We start from the raw sequence: 23986 nt of genomic DNA, 5'->3' as shown, positions 1-23986 counted from the left end.
TCCCCTCTTCCAAGTTCATCCCCCCTGCTCCACCCTCCCTCAACCCCCATTCTCACCCTACTCTTCCTCCACTGTTTCTCTTTAGATATAGGCAGGCCTCCCTCAGATATCCTTCAGCCATGGTGTATCAAGTTGCAGTGAGACTAGGCTCCTCCCCTGCAATTAAGGCTGAATGAGGCAATGCAATAGGAGGAATGGATTCCAAGAGCAGGCAACAGTCAAAGACAGCCTCTGCTTTTGCTGTTAGGAGTCTCACATGAAGACCAACTTATACAACTGCTCCATATATGCAGAGGGGCTAGGTCAGTTCCATGCAGGCTTCCTGGTTGACAGTTAAATCTCTGTGAGTCCTATGAACCCAGATTAATTGGCTCTGTGGGTTTTCTTGTGGTGCAAAAGAAAAATTGACAACAGTGGTGACTCCACTGGGTCCTATAATCCTTCTTTTCTGCAGGATTCCCTGAACTCTACCTAATGGTTGGCTGTGGGTCTCTGCATCTGTTTCCATCAGTTCCTGAGTGAAGCCTCTTTGATGACAGTTGGGCTATGCATCAGTCTATGCACATATCATTAGGAATTTAATAAGAAATCATTTCACTGACTTTTTATTGCCATTTATATTTGGTTCTGTCCTAGGTCTTTGGGGTATCCCGCCTCTGGGTCCTGGTCCTCAGGGGTAAGATCCTTTTTGGAGTATGGGTCTCTGGCTGTGCCAATCATTAGTTGGCTACTCCCACAATAACTGTGGCATCTTTACCCCAGAACATCTTGTAGGCAGGACAGGTTGTAGGCAGAAGGGTTTGTAGTTGAGTTGGTGTCCCAGTCCCACCACTGGAAGTCTTGCTTAGTTATAGGAGGTGGCTGGTTTAGATTCTGTATTCCCGATTGCTAGGTGTCTTAGCTAGGGTCACCCTCATGTATTCCTGGGAGTTTCCATTGCTCTGGGTTTCTAGATTATCCCAGAGATTCCATCAGATTCCACTTGTCTCTCCCAGTACTCTCTCCCTCCATCCTCCCACCACCTGATCCCCCCTGTTCCTATCCCAACCCCCTCTTTCAGGCTCCCCGCCCTACTGGCAATGTCCATTCTATTTCCCCTTCACAGTGGAATTCATGCACCCCCCTCTTGAACCTTCCTTTCTAATTAGCTTCTCTGGGTCTGTGGGTTCTCCTTTACTTTATGGCTAATATTCATGTATGAGTGAGTACATACCATGCTTGTTTCTTTGGATCTAGGTAACCTCACTCAGGATGATCTTTTCTAGTTTCATTCATTTGCCAGCAAATTCCTGAACCATTGATTGGCTTAGTGCTGACAACATGCTCATAGATATGGGCCATCTACTGGAGCATGGGCTGCTTGCCTAAAGTTTCTCAGGTAGGGGTGGGACCTCATGGGCTCCTCCCCTATCCGTGCCAGGATTTTGGCTGGCTTGGTACTGTGTAAGTCTTATGCATGCAGTATCAGCGTCTCTAAATTCAAGTGTGCAACGATACTGTTGTGTTTAGAATATACTATTTCTCTGCAGTCCTCCACTACCACTGGCTCTTTAACCTTCTTCCTACCCTTCCATGATGATCCTTGGGTGGAGGTGTAATGTAGCTATCATATTTAGAGCCAAACACTTGAGCACTAATTCTCTAAATGTTGACTAATTGTGAATCTCTGTATTAATCTACTGGAAAAAAAGCTTCTCTGATGAGGGTTGAGAGCTGCACTAATTTATTGCTATAAAGACAAGTACATAGGAGACAGTTTACTATGCTATGTCCATTTAGCAGAATAATAGAAATAAATTGTCTCCTAGGGTCTATGACACACCCAACTTTAGTATTTGGCCTTCTGTACCAGGCATGAAGTCCACCTAGGGATACTAGGAGGTTGGTTACTTCCATAACATTTGTGTCATGATTGCATCAATGGGAAAATCATGCCAAAATAGTTATTATTGTAGCTAGGTAAGATTATTAGTTACATTTCTACCCCAGGAACCTGAATAGTACATTCCAGCACCATGAAAGATACCCAGCATGGATGAAGCTCCCAGGTGTGTACCAGCTTGATTTCACCAATAAAGAACAATGAAAAAAAACTATAATGTTTGGGGGTTCTGCAGGACCTCTCACTGATCAACATCTTGAAAACACATACCCCATATCTGGCACTGGGATTTTTTTCAAGACAGGGTTTCTTTGTGTAGTTTTGTAGACCAGGCTGGTCTTGAACTCACAGAGATCCATCTGCCTCTGCCTCCTGAGTTCTGAGATAAGAGGTGTGCACCATCACCATCAGGCTGGCACTTGGATTGTTATTTGATAGTCTATGGTGTCTGGAAAAAGAACTGTCCCAACTCATTATAAGCAACAAAATACATATATGCTATGGGATCATCCTTCTGTATGCTGTGGATATGTATTATTCTCATTTGTTGATAATAAAGCTGATTTGGCTGTAACAAGGCAGAGTAAGGCTAGGCAGGAAAGCCAAACTGAAAATAGCAGGAGAGAGGTGAAGAGAGAGAGAGAGAGAGAGAGAGAGAGAGAGAGAGAGAGAGAGAGAGAGAGAGAGAGAGAGATGCAAGCAGCCACCAGGGAAGTAAGATATTAGAGGACAGGGAAAGCCACAAATAGTGGCAAAATATAGATTAATAGAAATGGGTTAAGTTGTAAGAGCTAGTTAGTAATAAGCCTAAGCTATTCTGTAATTCATAGAAGTTTCTGTGTGTTTAGTGTTTACTTTTATTTGGGACGGGTGTCAGGACAAAAGAAAAGCTCTGCCTCCAATTACACACATGTTTGTAAGTATGTGTATCTATTAGGAAACTAGGAAACTCCTATGGTGGTAGGTTTCTATGTGGCTTTCAAAAGTCTTTAGTGTTAGTTATTCTTCTCTATAACCATTCCTTTATCTTGCCTTTCTACTCCCACCCCACTTAACTCTTTTTTGCTTGATTATTTGCCTCTTCCCCTTCTTACTACCCATGTTCTATCTACTCACACAGTTATTGTAATATTTGACTGAAACTCATGGCATGGAAAGATCCTGCCATAGCTCCTGTGACCTGCTCTTGAAGCATCAAAGCCTCTAATTCTTCTTCAACTTTGCATAATTTCAATTCCCAAGCTAGCTAGAGAACAAATAGTCATGAGCAAGCTTTCAAAGGGGATGGAGTGCATTCTGAATGAGTACATTCAGGTAGACTGAGGCTTACTCCCCTGATCTGCGTCTCCTCGGGTCCTGAACTCTGTACACATACTTTGGAATGGGGATGCCACTTTTATGGCCCAATAGTTCTCCACAAATTTATGCCAATTACAGACAAAATGCCGATAAAAAGCCCTAGGACAATGAATATAATTTGCCTAGCCCCAAAGCATTAATTTCTCATCTCTTAGAAAGGAATCTCCTGTTCCTTTAAGTGGCTTTCCTAGTGATTGCCCTGGCTGCTTAGCAACTACCATTTCCAGCCTTCCCTGAACATGAAAAGGAGTTGCTCACATCAGCACCATCAAAATATTTTTTGAAGAATACTTTATTTTTTGTGAACATGACTTTCCAATATATTTTGCTTGAAAAAATGTTGACACCCATGTAACACTTAAATTAAACTTGAAATTGCAAATTTTGAGTAACTACAAACAGAAATGTGGGTGACTTTTAAAATATCATGTGCATTTGTATATAAGCAGACAGTGTTGGTGAGCCTCCTCAGTCATTTAATTCCTAGCCATCCATCGTTGTTCCCTTATGAATCAGGCATCATTATTCCCATGTTTGCAATAAGAGGAAGTATGTGATGAATTTGCCTGCCATTCAGGAATGCTAATATTCTACATTGTTCTAAAGCAGCAGCAGCAATCAGCTCAATCTTATTTAGATGGGTAGGCATGGAAGGTATGAACCGAAATTACTCAGAATATGGTGATTCATCAGAAAATCAATCAATGTAAAGGTCACTAATTTCTCCAAATGATTTTTAGTCTGCACTGCGGTCCTTCTGGGTTTAATTTTCTCTATTAAATTATCCCAAGTATACACAATTATTAAGACAGTAGCACTTAGTATAATTAATTCCTGATATTAAGCTTCTTGTGAACCTTTTCTCTCCTAGCTTTTTCTATAAGTTGATTCTCACCTGTATTAGGACCCTGGTCTCATCTGCTCTGTTGGGCAGGTACTCGCCTTAGGGATGTAGGTTAAGGCAACACCCTGGAATTTCTCAAGCCTCTGATTTCCTGTTTGTGAAATGGTATTATATCAACACCGATGACCCAGGATGCTGAGACTCCAAGTCAATGTACTTGGAGCACTTCACAAAAGAGCTGAAAGGGAGTTGAAGTAAAAAGTCAGTGAGGCTATCGGAAACTTGATAATACACTCTCTGTACCTGAACAACAACAAAAAATCTAAGGAGTGTATGCTGAGGATGTCTGATTTTCTTCCTGTCACATCTCCTTCATTCACCCCCCCATACCCCAAAGCCACTGAGCACTGTCCACAAAGATCATTTCAGTGTTCATTAAACACCTGGCACAGGTTTCCTGATGGAACTCTCTTTATTTTTAGCTTTGAGTGGGGTGCTATAACAAATATTCAGGTAACTTGTGCAATGTAGAGACCAGAAAAGTTTCTTTTTCATTTAAGAGCATGTTGATGATCTGAAGTCAGTTGAATGGAATATAGTTTTATCGTCATTATCAAAATCATCATCATCAGCTGCTGTTGCCAACATTTTCTGATCATCTATTACATGGGACCGTGGCTGATGAGCCACACAAAGTACATGAAGATTTCAGGCTTAGTTCTTAGAGGTTGAGGAACCTTACCAGGCAATGTGTTGTGTCTCTGCAATATTTTGTTTTACCCTTTCTATTCAACAAACAGTACTTCATTTCTCCGGAGAGCTCCAGCTTCACCATCGACAGCACTGGCACAATTTCCACAGCAACAGTCTTGGACTTTGAGAGGGACATGAGAAGGTAACACTGTGCTGGGTTTTCTCTGGGAATGATGGTCCTATGGCTTGTAGTTCAACTTTTGAAAAAATTTCTCCTTATCTGAACCTAACATGCTCCTCACTGAAGGTGCTCTTGATAATGTCTTAACAATGAAATTGGGAGTCATTTGTAATTGTACTATTGCTGCTGTAGATGTCTGTGAGGACCCTCTCTGTGTCACTTACTTTCATCACAGTGAAACGTGAAGATTATTTTGGTAGTTTGATTTGTACCCTGCTGTGGAAGTGGGCAGGTCACTCTCCAGATACCTGTAATGTAGAATTGCTTCCTAACGTAATAATCGGCATCCTTCAGAAGTTAGCACACAGCCACTTTGTTATTTCCTCTGCATCAACTAAGTGGGTTACCGCTGGTTCAAGTAAGCATTTTTATTTTTATAATGATTTAATGGATACCCCTTTCAGTTATATATTTTGCATCACAGTGCTTCACAGGAACAGGAAGTAGATTCTGAAGGCATTCCAATAAACTTTCTCCTGCCTTTCGTAAGTGATTCTTTGCTTCAGTGAAAGTTGAGAATGGAAAGTATCCGGAGCAGCCTCCTGGAGAGCAAAGGCCCAGCAAAGACCAGTTGCCCACCCAGCACACATCAGGTCCCACTGAAGGAGGCTCAGGTCCATAACTGGATCATCAAGATGGCTCAGAGCTGGGGATGTAGCTCAGCTGGTAGAGGGCTTCCCTAGCATACATGGGACCTTGGATTTTGATCTTCATCAACTCATCAAACAGATTATGGGTCTACACATATAATCTCAGCACCAGGCAGGGAGAAACAGGAAGGGCAAAATTTGAAGATCATCTTTGAGTTCAAGGCTAGCCTACGTTACATGAGACTGTCTTAAACCAAAGCCTCAAACAAAATACCTAGATATTTATAAGTCTTAAGATTTCTTAGCAAAAACAAATTAATTAAAGTTTGGGAAAGCACCTTAGTTCTGGGTAAGTGAAAATAGAGACTTATTTTTTTTTCTTATTATCTCTGAAATCGGAGGAACTAAGAGTAGAAAGTTGAAGCTCTAATTGCAGAATGAGAGTATTAATGGCTGATTGGCCAAGATGGCCATCTATTCTCCGTGTGGTCATACCCTTCCTTGCTTCCTTCCTTTCTTCTTCCCCCCCTCTCGCTTCCTTCCCTCCCATTCTTTTTCCTTCCCTTCCTTGTTCCCTCCCTCTCTCCCCTCCTCTCTCCCTCCTTCTTTCTTTTCTACTTCCTCCCTTCATTCTTCTCTTCCCCTTCCTTCCTTCCTTCCTTCCTTCCTTCCTTCCTTCCTTCCTTCCTGCCTGCCTGCCTGCCTGCCATCCTGCCTTTCTTCTCTACCCTGATGCAGATTTGCTTGGGTTGCTGAGTTGACCTTTACTGAAATAAGGTAAAATTTGGGTAAAAATGATTTTTAGCAATTATCTTTCTTTTTATTTATTTTTAAATAATTTTTATTTCATTTAGATTGATATTTTGCCTGCATATATGTCTGTGTGAGGGTGTCAGATCTCAGGGTTACAGACAGGTGTGAGTTTCCATGTGGGTGCTGGGAATTGAACCCCCGTCTTCTAGAATAGCAATCAGTACGCTTAATCACTGAGCCATTTCTCCAGTCCCTTCTTTCTTTTTATACTCTTTGTTTTGTGTATGTGCATGAAGTGTGGCCACACACACATGCCTCAGTGCACCTGAGGAGGTCTGAGAACAACACTGTGAAGTTACTTCTCCCTCTTCATTTTTACTTGAGTTCTGGGGGTCAAGCTCAGGTAGAGGTAAGCAATTTACCTGCAGAGCCATCCCACTAACACTAAATTAATTTTTCAATTATTGATTTTTAAAATGAATCTAAAATTCATTATCCTTTTATTGAAAGGAGATACAGGACTATGAAATCACTTGCTTGAATCCTTAGGGAAGTATTAGGAAGGCTCACCATGGCTTCACTCTATCATCATGCAGCCACACCAAAGCAAAATCTGAATTTGAACTATGACTATTGCCCTTACCATAGTCCCATTGTTGCAGGTATAACTTCTCAGAATTACATCATTATTATTATTTTTAGACAGGATCTCACTGTGTAGTCTTGGCTGACTTGGAACTCACTATGTAGTCCAGGGTGGCCTTTAACTCACAGAGATCAACTTGCCTCTGCCTCCAGAGTGCTGGGATTAAGGACATGTGCCAACCGTGCTTGGCTAGAAATATTTTAAAGGTTTTTATTTGTTTAGGTTGATTGGCTTTTTGGTTTTTGTCAATGTTTTTTTTTTCACAAGCCATCAACTTCTTGAAAGAGAAATTATGAAATAAAAAGTTGAGAAATGGTTACACACTGGTATGGAGAGAAGGAGAGGAAATTTTGGTGTCAATTTTGGTATATTTCAAGGTAAAATAGTTTTCTTTTCCTGAAGAAGAAAATAACTGTCTCGATTTGCCTGGAGTTTTTTGGGATAAAATCTGAAAAGTACTGGGAAGGTTAGGAGTCATGATTGCAAGAGGGTCACAGTCTAGGCCTGAGAGCAGCTGTCATTAATAAGGAAAACTTCACTTTTCTTATTTCATTACAGTCATTCCTCAAACCCTCACATATCTCTGTGAAATAAAAACTCATTAATCGTGTAACAATCCTAATGTTTCTTACAGTGATTAATTTGTTTTGACAGCTTCTTCTGTTTTTATTTGCGTGTTTGAGTCTCCCTATAGACTTGAACTCTTTCTCCTCCTGCCTGGAGATGTCATCTTGAATGGCAGGACGACATGTCCCCAAGCATGCTGGGGAAGTCCTAACACTTTAGCCTCAGCATCTGTTAGTCTTTAATAAAAGAAATCAATGTTTAAAGGGTATAAACCCATAGCTATGAATGATCTGTTTGCTACAAAATGCTAAGGATTTTCCATAGCCCCACACCTCCACCTATTTATAGGAAATAACAAACTTAAAAAAAATCTTTTATAAAAAAACTCTTCATGAATTTTTGTGTCATCCTTGTGAAGGGCCCATGTTAATCTCTGTATTGTTCCAATTTTAGTGTATGTACTGCCAAAGCTAGCACTTGGCAAACGTCTTAAAAGTTACTGACTCTCCTGTCAGTTGATTTGACCCATTTGCTTCTTTACAAAGTGTTAGTCTTTTCCAACTGCTAAAATACCTGGTCTGACTGACATCTTAACCAAAGTAGTCATTTGCTGTATCTGGCCAGTAAAGTCTGCTGGGCTCTGCTTCTCTGGAAGCCTGCTATTTATCATGAAGTTTTAGCTGTTCTTTTTGTGACTGTGTCTTTAGTTTTTCATTGGTTATTAAAGTGGTTGATCCTGGCGGACTGTTTGCTACTGGAAATCTGAAAATTTTCCTCATCAATGTCAACAATAAGGACCCCACTCTCACCTGCAGGTAAGGAAATGCAGCATATTATTTGATTTGACCTTGAGAACATTGTCTGTCCTTCCTTCTTTTTCCTCTTTAGCTGAAAAGGAAAATAAACAGCATTGTATAAACAGCCACATAAAAGAGTCCAAAGAAAAGGTTTACTTAAAAACTAAAAGCAAAAAATCATTTTAAAGTGTAAACTATATTGAAATAGTAATAAAGTAAGGTGTTATTCATGCAGTACATCCTTGGGGCTGACTTTCTAGCTTAGCTCTTATTTCCCTTAAGGAAGATTCTAGTCAATGTTATAACCAGTAAGTGTATAAAAGCTTGTTGAGGGCGGCCAGCTGCTCTATGAATGCATCTCCTACTTGAAGGGAAGGAACACAGTGATCCATGCACACAGGTTTTAGAGCAAAAGAAGTTTGTGGTCTAACCCTCTCTCAGCTACCTTCTGAAAGTTAATTTCTTCAAGTCTTATTTTTCACAATCAGAAAATGGAGACAAACAATGTACTTACTTCTCAGGGAAGTATCAGCTAGGAACAATGAATAACCCATGGTACGTCTTAGATTTTTATGTAAGCTGTATCTAAGTGATCATCAGTAAGTAAGTACTTCTGTCATGAATACAATTTCCATAATGTCACCACTCTATCCAGTCTGCTACACTTTTACCAACACGAAGTATAGAAATAACATAAGTGAGTGCCATGCTAATAACATTTTTCTTTTAAAACAAGCTTATTTAATATTGAAAATGGGGTCTTGAGTGTTACCTCTACAAATTCAACTCTGCATCATGAAGTCAACATCATACTGGATGAAGAAATTCCAATTGGAAAGATGATTGCAATGTGTCAGGCAGCTGACGAAGATAACTTGGGAGATTTAACATTTGGACTAGAGACAGGGGATGATTATTTTGCAATAGACAAAGGTAGGTTGAGAACTGTGCTGCCCTGAGTAATTGTATTTCTGTTCTCCACACACCCAGTTTCCAGAGGGGAGGTAGAAAATATAAAACCTCATCATGGAAAATCTCTTGGACACTTTGGAAATGTGTATTAAGTAATTCTACAGGGTCAGTGTCTTACTCCTCTGCCGAGCCCTGTCTCTTCATGACTATTATGAATATTATTAACTCTATATTTATATGCCTTTCTAGGACATATTTTTCTTTTCTTTTATTAGTTCAAATTAGGAACAAGCTTGCTTTAGATGTCAATCCCTTCTCCCTCTCTCTCCACTCCCCCCCAACATCCCACCTGCCCCTAGCCATCCCTCATCCACTTCCCAGGCAGGGTAAGGCCCTCAAAAGGGGCTCCCCAAAGTCTACCACATCATCCTGGGCCAGGCCTAGGCCCTTCCCCATATGTCTAGGACATATTCTTAGACCTAATTCAACTCTATTCTATTTCATGGTCAAATGTTTGTAAGGGAGAACCTGATTGGACTAGTTAGAGCTAGACTTTTATTCCTTATGTAACCCGTCTTGTGGGTGGGGTCCAAATTATGTAGTGTTTAAAGCTAGAGTCGCTGAATTGAGAAGAACAGTGCTGGTTATCTTTAGCACATATACAGGTTAGCCACTGAAGCAGATGCAGCCATTGTTCTACTCATATCTGCTCAGTGCAGTAAGCTTGGTTCCAACCTTCAGTATCTGTGCTTCTTCGCTTGAGAGATTACTTGGGATCTGACAGCTTCATTCCCTTTTCTCTCCCACAAAGTTCAGGCTGGACTTGGCTAAAGTCTGCTACTCAGGACTTGGTATAAAAATCCTCCAGCTGTGTTCTTTGGCAGAGAACAACTCCCAGTATGAGCAATTCTATGGCTCATGGAATTCCTTAGTGATGTGAGGCTCTTGTGCCAGTGGTGGTAACTGGCTTAATGATGTTTTTCCTAGAAGTGTTTTCTCCCTGCCCCTCTTCCCCATATCACATTGCCCTGGATTGCCTCCCAAATAACCTGCTTACAGTCACATCCTGGTCTCAGATTCTTTCTGATCTTTTGGGATGCTTCTTTTCCAGTTAACTTCTAAGCATCCTCACAGAGCCATTAGTGGGACATATTTCTTCTCTGTGCAAAGATCCCCTCAATTTGCTTTTTGCACTTGAAGTTTGGCCCAGACTTCTTACCTTACCACTGAGATCTTGTTTCTCTGGTCCTTGCCGTGTTCTCAACCACCCCCACTGCCCTCCCCAGTTTCCCTCATGCCACCCAATTATTTCTTTCTTTGCCTCTTATTGTGAGCCATCAGCTAGGCTGTTTGCCTCCAGATTGCTACCTTGCATTTCCTAAGCCCCTGACCATTAGATATTATTATCTGTAAAAATCACATTATAGCACTAATTTCTATAACAACACACCATGTGAACTTTTTGTTTTTCTGCACATGTTGAGGGCTGTCTTCCAGCTTTGGATATAAATTCCATAAATATGGAGATTTTATATCATCATGCTGAATATAGTAGCTACCATGGTTCTTGCTATATAGATGACACTCAAAAAATGTTTGCTGGATTTAAATGATGTTTGAGTAAGAAGAACAAGTCATGTTCTGGCAGTGTTCTCATCTATGGTTCTCTCTGTTGGGAATCATCTCCCATTTACTGACATTTTCTTCTGCTGTGTACCTTCAAGTCCTAGAATAAAGATTTTCTTCTAGAGAGTCTTCTCTCTTCTCCTAAGTCCAAACAACTTTGTTTTCCTATCATTAACATAATATGATTAATAGCACATCTCATGGATAAATAATTTAACAGTATGCACTTTGAGTCAGCTCCTTAATTCTAGTTGAATAGGGCAAAATTTTCACTTTCTCTTCTCTGAAGCTACACATGTAATGAAGTAATTTTGAAAATACATTTTGGTCCATTCTGAGCAGGCTGTGCTGTTTCATTACAGAGAAAGGGACTGTGGTTACAACTTCCCGTCTTGATGTGGAGAAAACTGGATTTGCAAGTGCTCTGTCCTTCTCCATTAAGGCATGTGATGGTGACCAGAGGTGCGCCATAATTCCAGTGACTACCTATATTAATGGCATTAATGACAACTCACCTTTCTGCGATCAATATCTGATTAGGTAAGCAGTCAGCAGGTAAGCAAGAACTCAGAGTGGGCAGCAAAAAGGAAAACTGTCGGATTTATTGGCTAACAGACATACAGTTGATCATCAAGTTGAATCTGAGTTACTCAGAAATGTTCTTTGCAAATTGCCTGCTGGTCCTATTCATGACAGAAAGTTGAGTTTCTAAGATCTGCAAGTGAGATCTGAGATCATAGTGACTCTACTCCTACCACCATTAACTGAAGCCTGTTAGTTTTGCTTTGTAAAATGGGATACCAATAGAACTCTTTGAAGAATTAATGGGTTAATTTTTGGTACTATTTCAGCACAGCACTGGGTGGATGATATTTCATAATGGTTCTTATTATAGGTCTGTTAGTATTGCCAGAATCCCTCCTGACCACTGCACAAGTTTCTGCTTAAAGATTTTGTTCCTGAGGTGAGAGAATGTCTCAGTAAAGTGCTTGCCTCGCAAGCACAAGGACCTGAGTTCAGTGTCACGACACACATAAAAAATGCCATGTATGGTAGCAAGCTCTTGTATCCTCAGCACTAGGGAAATGGAGATAGGCAGGTCCCTGGGCCCACTGGCTGGGCAGCCTAGCTTACTTAGTAAGTTCCAGACTAGTGAGAGACTCTGTCAAAAGAAAATAAAATGAAAACAACAAAAACCAAACAAAATGCTGGACAGTTCCTGTGGAATAATATTCAAGGTTGTCCTCTGGCCTTCACATGCATGAACACATGTGTGCATGTGTACTCACACGGACCCATGAAGCCATGTCCATCTTTTAAAAATGTAACATGCTTCATGCATCTTCCATTCTGTAACTTTCTAAGTGGGAGGACAGTAGATCTCCATATTCACATCACTGTAAAGAGAAGCAAAAATGATCTGACAATGTGGCAAAGTCCTGATGTGAAATATTTCCTGTAGGGTCAGGATTTGATGCCAAGTAAGTGATGAAAACATCTGAGTTTCAGAACTTTGGGTTTGTGGAGAAGAGATTTGTACTGTTTCCCATGTGGTTATTTTGTTCTTCCTCTCCTGCTCCCCCAGAAGCTGCCTGAACCCACCCTTTCTGTCTCTATGATTATCCCTCTCCTTCCTTAAGACCTGCTGCCTCTCTCTATATACATGACCTATACGTACTCTCACTCTTACATATGAGAATTAGAAGTTAAGAGCTTCAAATGAGAGAGAATATTTATCTTTCTGAGACTGGATTACTTCACTTAATATCATAATTTTCACATCAATCTATTTTCCTGAGTTATATATAATGTATTTTTTTAAAACTGAATTTAATTCCCCTGTGCATATGTATCATATTCTTATTCATTCATTGGTTGGTGGACATCGAGGCTGCTTCCATTTTCTAGCTATTGTGATGAGAGCAGTCACAAATCTGGATGTCCAAGTGTCTCTGTGGTAGGGTATAGAGACCTGTGGGTGTGCTCAGAGGTGCTGCAGCTGGGTCACATAGCAGTACTATTTTCAAATTTCTGAGGAGCGTCTACACATGTTTATACAATAGCTATACCATTCACACTCCCACCAGCAGTGAGCAATGAGTCCCCTTTACCCCACATTCTCACCAGCATTTGCTGTCGTTGTTTTCCTTTGATGTAGCCATTCTGACTATGACGAGATAGAATCTCAAAGTAGATTTAATTTTCATTTCCCTGATGGACAAGATGTTTAACACTTTATAGGCAATATATATCGACCATTTGTGTTTCTTCTGTTGGGAACTGTTAGTTCAACACATTAGCACATTTATTAATTGGCAAGGTTTTGTTACACTATTTTTTTTGCTTATGTATTGTAGATCTAGTTCCCTGTTTCAAGTATAGCTGGGAAAGGTCCTCTCCCACCCTGTAGGCTATTTGCTTTGCTGGGCAGAGTGTTTTTAATTTCATGTGAAACTCACTTGTCACATCTTGGGCTGATCCCTGTTCTGTTGGGGTCATACTTAGAAACTTCTCTGTAAGTCTCTTTACACATAGGAAGCTGGCCCTGGTTCCTTAAGCATTACTCCTGACAAACTAATGAAAAATGAAACTTAGCCTTGCTTCCTACCCCATGTGGTCTTGTTTGGACCCCAGTTATAATTCTCCAGATAACAGCAGTATCTAACATATTTCTTTGTTATAAAGAACAAATACAGTCTGGATTTGGAATCTATTTAGTACAGAGATTTGCCAATATTTCTTTCTTCTGCTTGGTTCTCATTTATTCTCTCAGGAGGATCATAATTAACCAAGCACCTACTCTAGGCTGTATCCTGTTGTAGCTCTGCTCTGCTTGTTTGCTGTAATGGGACTCTGTCTAAAACAACAAAAACTGATAAAGCAGCAGTGAAAAATTTAAACAACTAAAAAACTCACAGAACAAAACTCACAGCATGATCTTAAGTCCTTGGTACCATGTTTTGGCTGTTAGGAGAAGATTGTGTGACTGACTGGGAATTAGTGAAGCTTCCTGGAGAAAGAGAACTACATCAGTCATTTCAGGATGTGTAGGATTTAGGAGCTGAAGATTGATCACACGGTGTGTGAGATCCAAGATGGGTGGATGCATAGAAAGGTCAATACATCTATTGTGATTATAGAATGTCAAGGACCATCTATCTCTCTTTGTCACATGTATTTGTTTCTTCCTTATGGCTGTGAGAAATGCCCAACAGAGTAACTTAAGGGAGGAAAGATGAGTTTGGGCTCACAGTTGGAATGTGTCATGACAAGGAAGGCATACAGGAGTATTTCAGTCCATGGAAAGGAAAACATGTGGCCTAGGCTATTCACACGTGGAAAGGGGAGTAGAGAGCAAGGCAAGAACGAGGGATAGAGTTTAATTTTCCAATGACTGTCTCTAGTGAGTGGCATTTTCCAGCTAGACCTTATGTCTTAAAGCCTCTGAGAATAATACCACCAGCTGAGACCTAGTGTTTGAAACATAAGTCTGTGAAGATAATAATTTTAGAGTCAAACCATAAGCATCACCCAGATGTGCCAGAGTAGAGTTAATCCAGAGAATGAGCTGGTTCCTACTAGGGCCTTCCCCAAGGATGTGGTGACCTTGATCAATTTTCTTTCCCAAAGAAACATCCAGCTGGCTGCAGAAAGGAACCTCCTAGGACATGGTCACCTAAGTGATGCTCTAAAGAGGGCCTGTCTACTACAGATAAACAGAGCATACATGTAGGCCTCATCAGAACTAGTGGATGTCTACAGAGAAGATATTACCTTGTAAGATAATGCCCATCTAAACTGAGTTTTCTTCTTGAACAATTAAACAGGTACACAGGCAAGGAGGAGATTTCGAAAGACACAATAATTGCAAAGCTTGCATGCCATGACCTTGACAAGCCTCCCGACACAATTCATTATGCTCCAAGATCTGGCCCAGTAGGTTCTGGACAACTATTTGAGCAAGTGCCAAATGCTGAAAATTTCATTCAGGTGAGCCTCAGTGGCTGTCATTCCTGGAAGCTTTCCCAAGAAAATGGAGTAAAGTCATGGCCAATCGGAATGATGCTAGTAGGTTCCAAAGGAGAAGTCCTGATAAAGTTGAGGAGAATTCTGGCTCCTCTGCTGTCTTGCCAGAAGACATTTGGACAAGTTCTCAACTATCTTGTTCCTGCCATCATTTTCTCCCTTTTATAATGAGCACAAAATAATTCACTTCCTATTTAGTTGGGGAAATCAGAAATTAAAATACATGCTAATTTCCTTAGATGTGAATCTCTATGACAGCATGTATGACAATGGCTTGTTCTCTCAGCATGTGTGACAATGGCTTGTTCTCTGGCACTGGAAATAACTGATGCCAGCCTCTCTTCTAGAAAGTCAAACTTTCTATTGGCAGAGTATGAAGACTATAGGTTTTTTTCTTTCTCTACACATGGTTCTGCCTTAGAGGAAATTCCTCTTCTTAATCCCCAATTTCCATGGCATTTATTTTAGGGTACCAATCCATGACTGCTTTTATAGTTCCTTATCCCTCATATCATCACCAGCTACCCTCAACCTACCTATTCCTGCTCCTAGCCAGAAAGATATGACTGAGAAACCCACAGATGTGCCCTTCATTTCTCTAATCCTAACACCAAATTTTTTGACAAAGTCCACAGCTACAAGGTAAATTCTTGCAAGCATGTGATGTTTGGAAACTTGGACACAGAACTAGGATGCTTACTGGGCTGATAGTTATTTTGCAATACAAACCCAAACTGTCATCTTTAAGGTGGATTTGGATAGAGACGAGGATTTGTAAGCAATATTCGAATACTTGAGCCTTCACAGATGCTTGATCTGTAGCTGAGTGAATGTCTTTATCCATCTCCTGCCTCTAAATGACTTCTCTTTTTGCATGGCTATTACATAGGTATTAAATGTCACTTATTCCTAAGGGTTATCTCCTACCATTATTACAGTGCAGGTTGCATGCCACCCATGAAAGCATTTAATTTACACTTACAACTGTTGAGTTGTTGATCCTATTAGGTTGTAAGATTTACATATATTTCTAAGTGGTTATCATTTGTGAACTAAAATTTGCTATAGTGCTTGGTTCACAGAGGGTACTCAGTGTAATTCCCTGAATGGTGAATGAGTCATATGCCTAATTTTAAAAAGAGAAACACTTTCTGAGCCTTAGAATTCTTGGTGCCATGTTGATTCATTTGTTTTTGCTAAACTGAGATTGATGCTAATACTAATATATGAGATGTTCTCAAGTTTCTGATATAGGACCATTTTACTGTTAAAGCCCTAATGCCTATAGCTTTAATTGAAACCTAATTAGTACTCATGCTACTTTGAAGTGGTATCTTATAATAGGACTAGATTACATTTTATTTATTTGTTGGTGTATTTTATGTATATGAGTGTTTTGTCTGCATGTACATCTGCACACTAGAAGAGGAAACCGAATCCCATGGGACTACAGTTAAATGTTTTGCCTATAGCAATACAATTAGCATGCAATGTAGGCTATACTCTGTATTTTCTTCTATGCTGGAATGTTTCCTCCAAAAGTATGCCACACTGGAAGGGAGTCTGTACCATCCTGCTGTACCACCAAAATGCTCAATTACATTTATCTGACAGACTCCTTCAAGGAGTCTGTCATCCTAGGAAATAAAAATGTCCATATGTACTTTTCTAGACTGTCTTTTCAAAGCATGCACATTAAAAGTTTTGGTACTGGGCCAATGAGGAGGCCTACTGGGTAAAGGCATCTGCCTGGCAATTTGAGTTCCATCCCAGGTATCTGCAATGTGGAAAGAATGGATGTTGTCCTCTGACTGCCATACATAAACTATATTGAATGCCCCCCCCACACATGTTAAATAGATTAAAGAAATTTTTATTTTTTCTGAAATAATGTTGTTCTATAAGGTTACCAAAGAGCTGGATTATGAAAACCCGGAGGTGGTTGCAGTAGGACATATTTATGACATCATGATTTCAGTATTTGATGACCTACATCCGTCTCATACAGGTAATCATGATAGACTTTTCAAGGCTGGTCAAAGTGTTATAAAAATTCATCATATTTGGAGAGTGAGATATACTGAAGAGAGTTTCCATTATCACTGGGAACCATTTGCACCTCTTAGTAGAACTTTAAATAATATACAGTTCTTATATCCTGGTCTGGCTAGAGATCATAGCATTGGAAAAAGCCGGGGTGTGGGTTCCAGTTCTGATTCTTGATTCTGTATCTATCTATCTATCTATCTATCTATCTATCTATCTATCTATCTATCTATCTGATTCTTTATCCTAAATAATACCAAATAACCTTGAGTTGGGAAGAGCTTCATATCAGGCAACAAAATGCCCAAACAGGTAATTGGATATTTTTTAAAAAAGCATTTTACTTGAGTGATATTTCATGACACAAAGCTTTTATTGATGCAAATAAAGAGCCACTTGCCAAGTTCTATAGCTCAGGAACTTGGTAAATGTACTAGGCCTGGTTACTGCTCTCTCGTACAAGGTCTCCTCATAATTTCCCCAACACTTTGTGCCGGCCTGTGGTAAATGAGTCATTGGGGCAGTGAGTTTCAGACTGCTTGATTATAAAATCCTAGGCATCTGTAGATTTAATAGTTGTAGCTTTGCTGATAGTGAACTACTATCCTCTAGAAGGACATGTTTGAGCTGGGTGCTAAGGATCACTCCGCTCTAGTGGAGTGATGAGGAAGTGCTGTGCTAAGTGAACTGCCCAATGCCTATTTCTCTTTGTTTACTCTTGTGCAAATGAAGACATACATCAAGTTTCCCAAGGGATTGCTACTTGTTCATTCAGCAGTTCCAGTCTTTGTTTTTGTTTTGCTTTTTTTTTTTTTTTTTTTTTTTTTTTTTTTTTTTTTTTTGCTATAGAGATTTTTTTTTTTCTGAGAAGAGATAATCTGAAAATTTTCAGGTTACATCTGCCATTAACACCATGTCTCTCATACCTGAAAATCACTGACAAAATGCCTCTGAAGATTAATGATAAATCAAAAGTTAGGGAAGAAAACTCACATTTTATAATAGAAAGGCATTTTCTGGCAGGGAAAAACCTAGGATGAGGGTGACAGCTGGGTAAGAACTCTGAGTCATTGCTGATGTTTGTCTTGGCCATTGGATTGAGATGGATTCTGAGAAGGTATCTGGGACAAATAAGAAATTCTTTAATGGAGTAGATGGCTATAATTATAAAAGGTGTTTGTTTTTCAACAAAATGGAACTTAACCACGAACTGTAATCAACACACCCAGGGCACTTCCAGTCCTTGATTCACTGATACAAGAATTTTAGTGGAGTTGCTATGATTGAATGGAAATGCTCCCCACATTGTTTGAGCACTTAGTTCCCAGATGGTGACATTGTTTTGGGAGGTTGTGGAACTAATTTGAAGTGGCTCTTGCTGGAGGAAGCCAGTCACTGGGGGTGGGTCATGAGATCCACATCTTGATCCTGCTTCCTGCTGTCTTTCTGTTTCCTGGTCTGCTGAGACATGAGCATCCACTACTTCCTCCTGCCACACCTTCCAAGCTTTAACTAAGAGTCAAAATCCCTTCTCCACTGTTTCTACTTTCCAGTATCTTTATTCCCTGATCAGAAATGTTATTAATACAGAAACTTAGTTTTAATGGTGATTTGTAGACTTATACAGCTACCTGGAGAAGTGCTATGTTGGGGACAGGAACCAAGGCATGACATCTTACCCAGAAGTATTCCTAAGTTTTCTTTGATAGTATTGGTAGAGCATCATGAAGCCAAAAGTGACCTTTTAGGATGTATGCTTTTTTTTTCTCAAAGCTAAATAACTTTCCCATCTCACCAGATTTGAACCTTTCTTGAACAGGAAAGAGCTAAAACATCTTTCTCTGTAACATATCCCCTCTGGTCCTTACAGGCCAATATATTCACAGTAATTGCTCATAAGATATGCTTGCAACATTGCATGTTTGGTTCCTTCTGTTTTTATAGGCCAGCTAATTCACACAATTTGGAGTCTTTATGGATACAATAAAAATCATAGCATAGCAGAGCTGTAATGGCACCTGCTCTTGCAACATATAAGTGGATTTATTGAAAGAAATGTACAGGTTTAAAGTAAACCATTCATTTTTAGAAAATATCACTCTTCAAACTTCCTTAGGGATCATGGATACTCTTGAGATAGTGGTGAAGGTTGTAGACATTATCCTTGAATTAAAAATATGCTGGAAGGGAAGCATGCTGGCCACAGAGTCTCTGTAGTAAAGGTCATATAGATCACTGGGTAAATTTTACTATTTGACCTACATTGCACAGAGTTTTAGGAGAGGTGATATACCAGAATTCTTTTGTACTTGAGTGCTAGAGATAATCTGCTAAAGGAGAATTTCATAGCCAGCCAAGTCTGGGGAGAAATGCTTCCCTGGACAGATGCACAATAAATACCAGCAGAGCAGGATCCTCAAGAAGTCTTGCCATAAAAGTTTCTTAATTTTTATTTAATTTAGGACTTTGTGTTTGGCACATTAATGTCTCAGAGATGATATTAGCCAATATAGCTTGTTCTGGTATCTACTCCTTGAAGTTTTACCTTTGTTATGTTGGGCCATGAACTTAATTCTGTTCTCTCAGTCTCTTTCCTATGAAACTACAGCAATTATACCAATGCCCTACGTAGTGTTTTGCATACTATGTTATAATTTTACTTTAAAACCTCAAGTTGCTTCCTTTTATGTTTTAATATCAAAATATTTCTTTTCAACAACTCTCTAGCAGGCTACCTTAGCTTGTCAGCTCCAAATTTCTTTTACATGCAACATGAAAAACTGCAATAAATGCTTTATGTTTTTAAACTACACTTAATTATTTAATTACATGTGTGTTGGGTGGTAGGGTATGACATAATATGCATGTTGAGGTCAGAAGACAACTTACTGGCATAGGTTCTCTCCTTCCACCATTTCAGTCTTGGGGACTAAACTCAGATCATTAGGCTTGAGATTAGGCATCATTACCTACTGAGCAATATGGCTGGCCAATAGTAACTACTTTTGTCAACATTTTATCATTTGAAAATATTTCTTGATCACAATCTTTTTTTTTTACTTTAAATCCACACTGTAATGTAGGAGATAGACACTGATTTGATCGATTGATGAGCTTACTAGATGTTAAATCCCCTTTAAGGCCATAGAATTTATGTTAATTCCAAGCATTAAACATGGGCTTTATGAGACTCAATTTTAACTTCTAGGTTTTAAAGCATAGCATTATTATACATTACTATGTATTATATAGAATTATAACATATTTATATATGTGCTGTAAATATAATTACATAATTATAAATATATGCATAATTACATATTTCCACAGGAGAGTTTATGTTCATTACGGGACAATAAACATGGCAGTCAGAGTGGAAAACAGTCAGTTACTTTGCATCCACAATCAGGAGAGACTGAACAGGAGGTGGGGCCAGGTTGTAAAACCTCAAGGCTTACCACCACCTCACCCTCCCACCCCCACCCCCCCACACCCCAACCTCCCCACCCCCCTGGTGACCCACTTCCTCCAAGGAAAATACTCCTCTTAAAGGGTCTACAACGTTTCCAAATGGAAGAAAATCCCACCAGCTGGGAACCAAGCATTTAAACACATGGGTGTGAGGGGGACATCTCATATTCAAACCATCACTGGTCCCTTGATAACACACAATGTGGAAATCCAATCATTTGGAGGTATAAGACTCCTACTGTTGTTTCATAATGCTTTGCTAATTTTGTAACTGGAGACATGTTTCAGTTTCTAGAACAAAACAACAAAAAGTATTAATTTCCTGTGCAATTTTACAGTGACCGTGACAATTCTTGTGGAGATTGCTCCTGACAATGATTTCAGCCCCAAATTTCAAGCCTCACACTACACATTTTCCGTTCCAGAAACATCAGGAGGTGAGAAATGTTCTAATTTCTTTAACATTAACTCATCCATAAGGAAACACCTTTTGAATGACCAATGGAACAGGAGCACAAGCATTTACAGAACACAAACAGATGTAGGAGCACTGAGGGCATCAGACCTTCTGGGAAATGTTTCTTTTCTCTTGGGACATTCTCAGAGTGTCATCCTGATGATGTCCCAAAGGGTACCTTGACATTTGATGTCAGTTTTAGGACTTGTTTTTCTGGTGGACAAATGCACACTACTGACTTTACTTCATTTTCACCTATTTTGCCTCCAAAGAATGACTAGAGTCAGCAAGTAAGGACTGTGTGGTTATTATTCATACAACACAGATGTCATGAACAATTGGGGTCAAGGTTTTAGGTCCAAAGTCAGTATTATGGCTAAGGTTCATTTATCACAGTTTTACATTAGATATGAGTTAGGACACGCTAGCTAGTCTCATTCTATTTGGAAAATGCAGCAATGGTAATAGTTGTGGTTCTGTCATCAAAGACAGGAACAATACATTCATTTCTCAGTATTTCTGGAGAGTGAATCCTCCAGACTTGACTTCAAGGAATATAACTGATCGTGCCCTGAAATTAAGTAAAACTGCTTTGTAAGCACCCCGAATTGTAGCAGAATGACCATACATGTAGGGGTTAAAGGAAACTGGCTTTAAACCTGTTTCTGCTACCATAAATTAATGATCTCTGTGTAGCTTGCATCTCTATGTACCTTGGAGGGTTTCATTGTGAATTTGTAAAAACTAATTTTTCATAGCATAAAATATGAGGAGTAGTAAATTTTGTTAATTTCTTAATAAAAGTGCTAACTTCCAAAAATACAAACATCCAAAATAAACTATCCATGTTGTTTTGACATAGAGACACTAGTGTTTATGTAAGAGAAGGGGCATCTTGGGATAAAGTTTTCATTTGTCCAAAGTACTCCAGTAAAAGAGCCAGGCCATTATTCTTTTAAAACTCCACCCCTCCATTCAGTTTATGCAGTTGAATAGAAAATCACTACCTTCTTTAAAATGTTGTCTACTGGACCAGGGCACAGAAAAGTTCTGAAAGATCTAAAAATATTTGGCTTGGGAAAAGAGCTTTCTTGAGACTTGGAAAATCATTACCATTTTGTGTTTGAAGAAGTTTAGAGAAAAGCACAGGATCTGGTTCCTGGAAGGGGCTGCTTCTGGTGGAGCACCAATCAGTATGGGGGTCCTTGCAGGCTTTCTGTGTCCAGCACCTCTGAGCTCTGTGGTTGCCTGAGACACTAATAGCTTCAAAGCTCCAGTTCTCATCTCATGGCTTTGACGTCTCTGTGCAGTTGGCTATCTTTTCTTCAGCTTACTCCAGAAATGCTCTACAGAAAACTTCATGACTCCTCCTCCTCCTGTGTGTGTGTGTGCATGTGCGCGTGCGCGTGCGCGTGCGCGTGCGCGTGCGCGTGCGCGTGCGCGTGTGTGTTGCTAGGGATTCAAACACAAGGCTTCCAGGGCTTTGTGCAAATGAACTATAGTCCAAGTACTGTACTTTTGAGTTCTCATCTGTAAAGTAAGGGTAATAACTATGTCATAGAGCTGAGATGAGCCTTGTGTGTATGGCTAACATTCCATGTATGCTGACCATAGAACACGTTAGTTGTCATGTATCAGGAATCGTTATTATGTGTCTGTATAGGAATATGCGCATATGAGTGTAGGTGATCACAGAAGCCAGAGGTGTCAGGTTCCCCCAGAGTTGGAGTTACAGGCAGCTATGAACCATCAACCATGGGTTTGGGCAATTGAATTTGGCCTTCTACAAGAGCATTGTATGCTCTCAACTGCTGAGCCATCTTTCCAGCCTAGTAGCTCGATTCTTTTCCTGCTGCCAATGATAGCTACACTGGGGATGTCTCCCCAGTGAGTAAAGGCAGTTTTCAGTATGCTGAAACACCTTCCTTCCTCTTTTTCTTTTGTCAAAAAAAATATTCCTGAATGGAATTGGAGCATTGGGATTTTTGTTTGCTTGCTTGTTTTGTTTCATAATCATCTTGAATTATTTTTTTTCTTTTATTTTTATAATATGATTACATGATTTCTCTCTTCCCTTTCTTTTCTCTAAAGCTTTGTCTGTTTTTCTTCTTGCTCTCTTTCAAATGTGTGACCTGTTTTTATTAATTGTTGTTACATACATATATATGTACATATTAAGATATTTACAGAAAAGACAAAACCTTTGTAGCTCAGACTACCCTTAGGAGGAAATTGAAAATGTCAAACTACTCGGATCACAAACTCCCCTCACAATATCAAATGTTACGCCTATAGACTTTGAGGATATTTAAAAACAACACTAAGGAGCTGGGCATGGTGGGACTTGCCTGTAGTCTCAGCACTTGGCAGACAGAGGCAGGCAGAGCTCAGTGAGTTTGTGGCCAGGCCGGTTTCCACAGCAAGTTTCAGGCCAGCTGAAAACAAATACCCACATTAGTAGAATTTTTTCCATGCTGAGTTGGTTTGTACAGAGGACTTAAATATATCTAGTAGATAACATGAAAATTACAATTATGGAGATCTATAATATTTAAGGTAAAAGAATATTGATTCCAGAACTTGGGAAGCAAAGGTAGGTGGCTGTCTATGTGTTAGAGCCCAGCCTGGTCTACAAAGCAGAACAGCCAGGACTGTTACACAGAGAAATTCTGTCTCAAAAAGCCAAAAAATATTGATAACATGTGATGAAGGAGAAATAGATGTGGGCAAAGAACTCCTTTATCAGTAGTGACTTAGAAGAAACACAGAAATTGAATCAGCTGGGTTACAGGCCACTAGGGAAAATGTATTTTGTTTCTAGTAATTTTGATGAGGTTTGGCAGTATTCAGAGCTCCATAATTATGCTATTTAAAATTCAACTAAAGATGCTCAAGATAATATTTAGACTTTATTGAAAGGTTAATTTTACACCTTCAGAATAATACACTTCCCCCTGTACTTAGCCAGGTGTTAAATATGGAAACGATCCCATCATTTTCCATGTCTGTAAGACAGAGACCACTTTTACTGGTTGTCTCTTCTCCATGGCCATGGTATCCATTGCAGTACCTTTTT

The 23986-nt window shown here is 39.6% G+C and overlaps 1 protein-coding gene and 1 non-coding gene across 2 annotated transcripts in view; one reads left to right on the top strand and one right to left on the bottom strand.

Moving 5' to 3' along the window:
* The window catches only part of LOC103163600 (cadherin-related family member 3), an 86845-nt gene that overhangs the window by 27639 nt on the left and 35220 nt on the right, over positions 1-23986 (top strand). The window contains exons 5-11 of the mRNA XM_035453065.1: positions 4886-4980; positions 8283-8390; positions 9109-9305; positions 11273-11450; positions 14738-14900; positions 16842-16944; positions 20792-20890. Of these exons, the coding sequence (XP_035308956.1) occupies positions 4886-4980; positions 8283-8390; positions 9109-9305; positions 11273-11450; positions 14738-14900; positions 16842-16944; positions 20792-20890 (943 nt within the window). The remainder of the gene's footprint in view (positions 1-4885; positions 4981-8282; positions 8391-9108; positions 9306-11272; positions 11451-14737; positions 14901-16841; positions 16945-20791; positions 20891-23986) is intronic.
* LOC113832585 lies at positions 7941-8052 on the bottom strand. Its single transcript, XR_003479898.1, has one exon. It is a non-coding gene; the product is annotated as a U6 spliceosomal RNA (small nuclear RNA).

This window comes from Cricetulus griseus (genome assembly GCF_003668045.3).
Source record: "Cricetulus griseus strain 17A/GY chromosome 1 unlocalized genomic scaffold, alternate assembly CriGri-PICRH-1.0 chr1_1, whole genome shotgun sequence".
Classification (NCBI taxonomy): domain Eukaryota; kingdom Metazoa; phylum Chordata; class Mammalia; order Rodentia; family Cricetidae; genus Cricetulus; species Cricetulus griseus.
The sequence above is the reverse complement of the archived record's forward strand: the minus strand, read 5'-3'. Positions and strand labels throughout refer to the sequence as shown.